We start from the raw sequence: 9737 nt of genomic DNA, 5'->3' as shown, positions 1-9737 counted from the left end.
ATCAGATACTGGTTGAACTCCTCAAAGAACATTTCATTCCCTTCCTCATACCGCCCATAGTTTTTGGAATATTCCTTCTGAATGCAGTGATTGGTCAAGTGGCAGGTTTTGTCCTGGAAATTAGCACTGTTATATGGTTCGGAAGAGGTCCGCAGGACACCCTCTCTGTAGAGGTAGATATTATATTGATGATCCACGAGAACCCAGCTCCTGGGGGATGAGAGAACAAACTCTAGTCTCAGTGGCTTAAAAAGAAACAGCATGAAAATGAAAACTGGTATTATTACAAAAGCAGAAAAGGTTACCTGATGTCAAACTTGCGATGCCCTGGCTCTAAAAGCAGAGGCTTCTCCAGGTATTTCTGAATCACGTGCACTTGTCCCTGCTCATCGATGAAGTCCAGGAGCTCTGCAGCCTCTGAAGAAATCAGGATGCCTTCCCCTGGCACAAAAAGACAAAGATAATATTAGGCAGAGGATCCTCCTACCTTTGCTGGAACTCTTTCAGGGCCCAAGCAAACCACGGCTCATTTGCCCAAAAGGCCACATGACATGCAAGAACCCATGGCCCCAGGGACAGATGGAGCCCAAGAGATGTCACGTTGGCTCAGAGTCCAGCAGCGAATCTGCGGAGAAATCTCCCTGTTACCGCAACATGGGGTGTTTGGCTCTCCGGTAACTGGAGCTAACACAAATGGGAACCAAGGGTAGCTGAGATGGCATGGCCTGCCTGGGGCTCCCCTGCAGGGGGCTGGCAATTTAGGTGCGAGTGAATGCACAGCAGGCAAGCAGTGAGGCAGCTGGTTGGTTTGGGGGATTTTGTTCCCTTTTTCAGTGGTTTTTTTTTTTTTTTCCCAGTTGGGCTTGGTGGGGGGTTAGGGGGGCAGCACACGGGTTTGGCACTTTTTGAATTTTGTTTTTCCCAGTTTTTCAGCAGTTTGGAGATCAGGGGGGTTGGCAGTTTGTTTCCTTTTATTTTCCTTTTTTTTTTTTTTTTGATATGGGGAGGGAGGTTTGTGGGTTTTTTTTATCCTAGGCTCAGACGTTCTCCCCCTGTCTCGCTTCTCTGGCTGCCAGAGGCAGTCACAAATGCACACTTGCACAGTGTTGCTTTGTTTACTGAGTTCAATTAAGTTACTATTAAAATCACTGCTGAAATTAGGAAAAGAACTGTTTCAAAATGTTCGTCCATGTAGTCAGTGTTTTCCCCTACTGTGGAAGCTCTTCATTAAAGAAGTTAGATGTGCCTTTTAAATACTGCCACGTTTTGGCTGAAGCTGTCACTGTTCATTTATTGCAAGAGTCCAGATACGAAACCACTGTTGCAGAGCAATGAAGAGAGAACATATCCCTTCTGGGATTTGATAAAGGGATGGCACAGAGCCACATGAGGGACAAACCAGCTGAGGTAAAATTATCTAACACTTCTCTGGCACTATATCCAGTCTTCAGGCATTTAGTTAACTTTTTGGACTAAAGCTGATGACTTAGTCTTAATTTTGTGCTGAGTTTTTTGGAGGAAATACTGAGTGAAAAGAAACAAACACTCTTCAAGGGGGCATTGGGGGAAGAACACAGGTTTGGAGCATGGGCAGGGTTTGACAGGAGCATCCCATGGAAAATGCTCCTAGCTGTGACTTCTGAAGGTCACTGACAACACAGCCCTGCAGGTACTTTCACTGCTCCATGCTTTGCATTCCTCTGAATCACAGCTTCCCAGCACCACTGACCCCCTACGCCCTTCCCAGTGTCCTCCACCAAAAGGAAGTCCTTTCAATCAAAGTATCTTTCTCACCCATGCTTTACGCCGTGTGGGGCAAGATTTTTCATTCCCTGATCGCAGCAGCGCCGGGCAGAAACCTGCCTTGGTACAACCACAGGCTATGTGCTGGGTGAAAGGAGGGAAACATCATCACTGTAAGCCAGTAAAGCCCCTGCAGTGGGAAGATCAGCAGGCACTCGTTCTGCACTGGACAGATGGTGAATCAAGTGGGAGATTAGCTGAACTGTACACCTAGTCAGCAACCCAGCGAGGCAGCAAAGCAGCTTCTGTGGGGCAGCTGTCCCTTCTCTCAAAGAAAACATCAAAACCTTTAGCCACAGTTGAAAAATCTCTCACTTTTAAGTCAGGACATGCTAAACCTTTGATTTTCCTTTTACTGATGGACAACCAAGCTTCCACTAGACCTGTCCTGAGTCAGGGGCTGTGCCTGAGCTAGATCTGCCTCAGCAATTCACGTTGACAAGCTTTCTTCTTCATCAGAAGTAATCCCCAGACATTTAAAACTTCCCTCTAGAAGATTAACACAAGGCTCTGCTTTCCACTTTAATTCCCAGCTTGAGTTCTGCAGCACACCGATGAATATGACAGGTTACCCTGCTCGAATGCAGAAAAGATGGGATTACACTTGAATAAAGTACGTGGAGAGTTTAAACCTCTCCATCCTGCAGTGAACCATAGCAATGGCCTTTTCAATTGCCCAGACTGATTCTTTGCCAGATTGTTATACTACGCAGAAAGACACTCCCTCACTGGCAGAGAAGGACTCTTCTCTTCCTCCCTGATGAAAACAGGCATACCCTTCTGATGCTTCTTGGTTACACAGCCAAGAGAGCAGAGCAGTGAAGGAAGCCAGCGTGGAGGACAGTTTTATCATGCAGCCTCCCTGCAGCCACCTCTGGCTTTCACATTCTCTAGTGAGTTCTGCACCAAAAGTGAATAAATATGAGTAATACATATGGGCTTGTCCCCTTTGCAAAGGCCAGGTTCTTCCTCAGCCTGGCGTCTGCCGCTTGGGGTCTACGCGCACGGCAGGGCAAGTTTTCATAAACCCATTCTGATAACGTGCCCGTGATACTGCCGTAACTGACAGACAGCACATAGTTACCAAAGCACTACATCTGTAGCTGTATCCAGCTACCTTGTCTAATAGCTCGTTATTTCTGTAGAGCGAGCAATGCAATGACCCTGCAACAAGGAAGGACACGTTATCACTGAGGTATCTATTGCCTTATTCAAATTAAAGGGACATACAGACATTGCATTGCTTGTCTTTGGGCTGGTACCTTCCCCTGAGGCTTGGGTGTAATTTTGATGCACTGAGCTCACGGCTGCTGAGCCAGTCTCTCTCAGTGTGACCACGCGTAGGCCACTGGCACCCGGCATCTGGGTTCGGCTGAAAGACAAGCAGCAGTATTTCTGCCCAGGTGAAACCAGGCTTAGCTGCAGCACGCAGAACTGGGCTCCTCGCCCTTGAAGGCTGCTGTCCTGCCTGCTGCCCTCCTCCCCATATCCCGTTCTGCTCCCTGTTATCTCCTGCTCTCCACATTCCCCTCGCCGGCTGGTCCCTGCTGCCTTCTCCCTGCAGCAAACTTCCCTGTATTTTGAGGAGCGTGTGTAGGAAAGTGGAGGTCCTTACACTGCCATCCATGTCCTACGGTAGCATGTGCACATTACAGTGCTTGTCAGGAGCCCCATGCCACCAAGCAGACAAATGAGAGCCCTGTGCTGGCTTGACTGGCATGGAGCTGGTAGGTGAAGCCCTTCAGACACACCAGATATCAGCTGGGCTCAGCCAAACCCCAGGACTCTACCGATCAAGAAAAGAGTAAGGAATAATGAAAAGGTGGCTCATTTTGCTGGAGAATGAACCTTTGGCACCAGCTGAGGACTTGGCGATCCACACGTTGCCTTCTTTGCCTTCCTGCCGCCTGTTGTAAGCTGCCAAGAAGACTTCCCGCTCATCTGTCCTTGTGTTGTTTATGAGATGGCGAATTCCATTCTGTGCTGGAGCCACGGGGGTCTTCAAGTTTGTTGGGTAAATCACATACGACTCAGGGAACCACGTGCAGGACTCCGATAGTTCAGGGCTTGTCTTGATTAGCCTGGGTGAAGAGAGACAGGCTGTTAATCTCCAGAGTGTCCCCACCTGCATGGACATCATTTAGTAAGTACAAATCATCATTATCTGGGCTCTTTTGCTTGATGATGAATAGCAGTTGACAGATAGTCTGTGCTAAATTACTGTATTTTCCTTAGACCCTTTTAATTAGGCTTTTCCTAAAGATATCATGGCAACCTCAATCTGCAGCCAAGCACTGCTCTTTGAACCAGGCTTGCACGCTTTCATTAAACGTTTTGCAGATACTATGGATATCGTGAAACAATCAGTAGAGAAGTTTCCATGTAACTAGAGGTTGCAGTGCATTCCCTGCATCATCTCTGCCCAAGGGAAGGGAGGAGGTGTGTTTGCTAACACAGAACAGGGCAGGAAGGCATGTTGTGATCACAGCAGGCAAAAGGGAAGCCAGAGCAGTAATGTCCTCTGTGCTTAGCTCTTGATCCCATCATCACTGAGATCTGATCAGGTGTCCCAGCTGTGGATGAAGACCACTGGGAACCCTCTGAAAGCAAGGGCACAGTTATACGTTTAATGATCCAAGGTGTCCGAGGTCCCCCTCGCATCATACAGTCTCCGATCTCTCTGGTGCATCTCTCCTACCAGTAATGTCTAGAGATGCCCGCAAACTCCTGTTAGCAGAGCCCAGGCCTGTTTTCTTTCAGAGTCAAGGGCGCTGCCTACCTCTCTGAATGCTCACTCTGTGCTTTGCTTAAGGCCAGAAGCGGAGCTCATGACTCGCTGACTCTCTCTGTGCATTTGTGCCTCTCTGTGGAAATGGCAGTCAGTCAGTTACACCCTGGGAGCCCTGAGGAATGTCATTTGTGGTCCCCTGGGTTCATAAGTAGCTTGATGCATGGTTGACCCCACAATTAGAAAGGTCAGCCAAGCTTCAGGAGGGAAAAAACAGGTGTGCAAGCACTTTCAGCACTGCCTCTAAACCATGGGCCGCAGAGAAATCCAGCCGGGGAGTGCTGTGAGTGCTTGTTTAAAAAAATACTCTGCTAGTTCCTGACAAACACCATCACCACTGTAAAGAAAACAATTGGGACCTGCTTCTTCGCAGGGGAAGGAGAGGCCTCGGATCAGCACACATAGTCTGCAGGACCGCAACAGCAAGATGCAGCACAGACACTAATGTGGAATCAAATGCTTGACGGGGGCCAAGAGCTTTGACGTAAAGATGCCCTAATGGCTGCAGAGTTTGCGCAGGGACGAGGGTTATCTACAATGAAAGCTCATCCGCATTTCCCCAGGAGACCCTAGCACGCCTGGTCATGCAGAAATAACTCCCAGAGCTCTTCCTGGAGATGTCTCCAAGCATTTGTTTGACCAACAAATCTGATTAGCTAAAGGCATATTAGGTCTCATCTCTGTATGAAACAGAGAATAAAAGGAGTAGGTTTTAATTAAATGTCTACAAGGAAAAAGAGCAGATACGTTTGTGGGTTTTTTTTCCTTCTGATTTAGCTCTAATCTGATTCAATACACTCTATGGTTTCAAGCAGATGTAATTCGGTGAAAATGGCATTTCCCCTGAAGTTACAAAGAGGTCTTTGTGCACACAGATAGCTCTAGAGACCAGCACAGGAGTCTGAGGACAGCACATGCTAGGACACTCCCAGGGCAGCTGTTCTGCGAAATACCCTCCAAACAGGTTCAACACTCGACAACAGTTAGACGAAAAATTTCTGCCAATCTCATGTAACATTTCAGTGAATTTCTTACTTCACCAGAGAGGCTTTGCGGCACAGCTTGTCTGCTCCCCTGTAGTAATTCACCAGCTGCACAAGTCCGGGTTCGTGGCCTAAAAAAAGGAAACAAAGAGGTCAGACAAACTTCTCAATTAATGAGGGAAAAACATCTGCTTGGTGCAAAGTACCTGTACAGTAAGGAAGAGAAAGGAGGCTGTTTACGTGCCCTGCATCACAGAAACAGGCTCTAAGCTGGTACTGGCTCCTGTGGTTTCTTTCTTTTAGTTATGAAAAGCCATGCATTTACCCAAGCTTGTTTTGAATCTGACACTTCCATTTTCCAAAGGAAAATAATAATTTCCTAATTCACACTGGGAACAGGCAGCGCCACCCAAAAATGTTCTCCCTTTGCTGGTAGCAGTTTTTAAAAGCCAAGATTTCAGTTACTCTTAAATGCAGTAGGAGGATGCAGGGAAGCACACCATGATACAAAGATCACAGCTTAGAAAAGGGCCTTGTTTCTTTACCGCATACAGCAGGATTCCCTGTCAGACCTGATATGACAAAACACTGGGAAACATTAAAAGATTTGAAGCCTTGCTCCCCTCTGGCAGTTTGCAGCAAACCCCTTTGGATAGCTGGGGTGGGAAGGGACCTCTGGGGGGTCTCTGCTCCAACCTCTTGTTTGGTCAAAGTCTGAGGATAAAGATCCTACTGCTTCTACAGGTCCTTGTCCCAGTGCTTGACTGCCATCCTATGTCCCTCCAACCATCCTGATGGCCCCTGCTGGAGTCGTTCCAGGGTGTCTATGCCTTTCTTGTACTCGAAAGTCCCAAACTGGTCCCAGTATCCAGCTGCGTCCTCACAAGCGCCAAACAGAGTGCCAAATAGACGGGTACCTCCTTACCAACACTGGACTTCACACCACAGTCTGCCTGCCTTCACCTTCTCACACTGCACGAACACTTGCGCTCAGCTGGAAGCTCTGCAGGGACAGGATGGCAGCAGTTGTCTGAAGGGTAACACAAATCTGGGCAACACCACGCAGCCTCTCCCACACAAGCAGCGAAGCCAAACATGGATGTGCAAGAGGCGAGTGACGCCTGGGGCAACACCTGGGTCACTGGTGACAACAAATGACGAGAGCATCAATAGGGAAAACCTGAAGGAAAACTGCTCTGGTTTGAAATGACCTAGGACTGGGGGGGATCTCCCAAGCATGGCAGTTACTTCTATCTTCACTTTCTCCTTTGAAAAAAATGCTTGTGGGAGTGATTTAAACCCTGAAAAAGGATTCAGAGTTTTAGGTATCCTCCTTGGCGTTTGCCTGGGAAAAAAGGCCTGGAGCAAACATTACCTGAAAGACCAGGCAGCTGCGAGATCACAGAGAGCGAGTATCTATTTTGACCCCGAAGTCATGGCCCTGACCTGGGTCACTATTTTATTCACAAATCTTTAAATACAAGATAGCTGAAAACCATATTCCAGAAAAGATCCGTAACTTCAGGCACTTCAAGGTGTAGCCAGCACTGCCAGGCACACAATTACTGAAAGAAATTAGTAGAAAATGTCTGTTTCCTTCCGTTTCCAGTTTATCAATTTTGCTTGGTTCCTGGAGGAATCAGGGTCAAGAAGGAGACCCCATGACTCTAGGTGGGCTCTCTCAGTCCACCCTGTCACCAGTGATGGAGGAATGGGGCTGGTGAAAGGAGGAGAACGGAAATGGCTAGAGCCTGCTTTGAAACCACTGCTGTTGGCTAACTCCGACCCACCAGGAGGCACATCTTTGTTGGTTTCACAGAATCATAGAACCATCTAGGTTGGAAGGGACTTTTAAGATCATGGAGTCCAACCATCAACCTAACACTGCCATGTTTCCTGAGCATCTCCATGGAGCAGTGGGCTGTGATGTGGAGTCTGGTGGTCAGCAAGGAGGGACCCCAAGGCAGGAAGGGGCATGTTGTGAGGTCTGCACCATGCATTTAGCAGGGTTAAAAAGCTGCCAAGGCACCGAGAAAACTGGCAATCCTCCCGTGGTCGGCAGGGCGTAGCCCAGCATCCTCTGCAGCCTCTTCCTCCTTTCCCTCCCGTTAGCACAAACTGCTTTTCCGTTAGATACAGACACTCACAGCTTAAGGGCACGATCCCCCAACAATCAGGGTATCAGCAAGAGCAACAGAAGTCCCTGCAGCTGGACAGAAGCAGCGGTGCATGCTGAGAGTCCCCACTTAGACCCCTCTCCCACAGCAAATGATCTAGCTTAGCCCCCAAGTAACGCAAATCCCTACAGTTCCCTGAATTTATGTCTGCTTCTGCCAAGTTTCCTTTAGGGAAACCAAACCAAGCCAGCTTTCATGCAACAGTTGCTCAGGAGGGACAGCTTTAGGAAGACGTACCAGAGAAGATACAGCTTTTTGGAAGACGTACCAAAATAACCATGTTATTTTTGGCCTGAATCTACTGATTTCAGGCAACCAGCTCCTGCTATAGGAGGATGAGTTAAAGAAGCCAGTGCCAAAGCACGGTCCCTCTCCATGGGTCATAGGTGTGTCTCGTCTGTGAGAAACGGTTTGAATTTTTGGGCATCCCATGGCAACACATGCTGAAGGGCTCACTAAAGCGCTTCTATAACCCCAGGGCTCTTTTCAAGGACGGAAGGGGTTAGTAAGAGATGGCACAAGCCCACCGTGGCTGGACATGCTGTACAGGCCCACTCACATCAAAGAACTGTACTCGTTCTGCAGCGAAGCCCGATGCTCACAGACTCTGCCTGCTGGCCACAATAAAGCACAGGTCTGTTTGCTGTGCCTGGCTACAGCGTGAGTGAGCATCCTTGCTACTTAAGCCTCTCCCGGTGTTCCCCTGCCTGCTGCAGACACCCTGACACTGGGAGATGACCAGATGGCATCACCATGTGATGGGGACTTTCCACTCACGAACGCATGTGGAGACAAGGGAAGAGGTGCTGGAGCTGGTGACTTGCAAATCTGAAAGAGTGGTTGGCGCTTGGTCTCAACTGCAAGAAAAGGGCTGCAAAAACCATCCTGCCCCAGAGCTGCTGGGGTAAGGGGGCTCCCTCTGCTCCGACGTTTCTGCAGCCAGAAGCAGTGCTGCAAAATCACCCCAGAAAGGAAGAAGCCAGGGCCAAGGGCTGGGAGGGATGCCAGGAGGGTCCTGCCCAATATCAGATGCAGACACAGGGGGACCGCAGGAGGGAAACACGCTGCTCTGCTGGGGTTTGCAGTGTCCTCATCCCAAACCTCCTCTTGATAGGCCTGGTGACAGGAGCCAGCACAGCAGCTGGCACCGCGCACGGAGACCTGCCAGCCTTGCGGCTCCTGCCGGCTCACCCCCAGCCGTGGGCAATGACAGTGCATCTCTGCTCCCCGCCGCACCCTCCCAGGCTGCCAGTGCCTGGCTCGACTCTCCCCGCTCGCAGGCAGTGTGTGGCACTCTCCCTGCCTGCTCTTGGGCTCTTCCCCATCCAGCAGGGCGGAGGACAGGGGTGGCTGCGCTGACAGCCCTGCCTGCCACCGGACAGGCAGTGCCCATGGCAGGCAGGGGACAAGCCTGCACAGGGAAGCTCCCGGGGCGCCACGTGTTGGCAGTGTGACAGAGGGGTTCAGACAGCAGGGGAATAGCGAGAGGGCTGGCCCTTCAAACACATCGAACCTCTGGAAGAACCCTCACCCTGCTCCAAGCAGGCACTAGACGTGCTGTCACCCCCACCGAGCTCCTGCAGAGGCACATCCCCACTAGCCTCGGCTCCGGGATGAAGATTTGAGCGTGCCCAGCTCAGCCCTGTTCCCCCACCTACCCCAAACTATGGAAACACCCCCATAACGTGTAACCTCAGCACCGCAATGTCCCTGCCCTACGCCAGGCAGGGGGATGCCACTGACACCACCGTGCTCCCCACGAAACCACGCTAGGTGACTGAAGCCCTCTGCCATGGTGAAAACGCCCCCTCAACGCGTGGCTGTGGGGCAAGGCAGGGAGGTGGGGGCTGCACCCGGGGGTGCGGGGACCCCGAGGGTCTGTGACATACGATGTATGGGGGGTGTGTGTGGGGTGTCCCCGGGCATCCTCCGCCACAGCCCGGCCCCCAAGCTGGGTTGGGTGTTTTGTGGGGGGACCCCCTTGGG

At 50.3% G+C, this 9737-nt stretch overlaps 1 protein-coding gene across 1 annotated transcript in view; it reads right to left on the bottom strand.

Moving 5' to 3' along the window:
* The window catches only part of TTL (tubulin tyrosine ligase), a 13976-nt gene that overhangs the window by 3190 nt on the left and 1049 nt on the right, over positions 1-9737 (bottom strand). The window contains exons 2-5 of the mRNA XM_009894863.1: positions 5627-5705; positions 3652-3884; positions 306-441; positions 1-210 (exon numbers count right to left, since the gene is read on the bottom strand). Of these exons, the coding sequence (XP_009893165.1) occupies positions 1-210; positions 306-441; positions 3652-3884; positions 5627-5705 (658 nt within the window). The remainder of the gene's footprint in view (positions 211-305; positions 442-3651; positions 3885-5626; positions 5706-9737) is intronic.

This window comes from Charadrius vociferus, unplaced genomic scaffold (genome assembly GCF_000708025.1).
Source record: "Charadrius vociferus isolate BGI_N301 unplaced genomic scaffold, ASM70802v2 scaffold411, whole genome shotgun sequence".
In the NCBI taxonomy this organism is placed as follows: Eukaryota; Metazoa; Chordata; class Aves; order Charadriiformes; family Charadriidae; genus Charadrius; species Charadrius vociferus.
The sequence above is the reverse complement of the archived record's forward strand: the minus strand, read 5'-3'. Positions and strand labels throughout refer to the sequence as shown.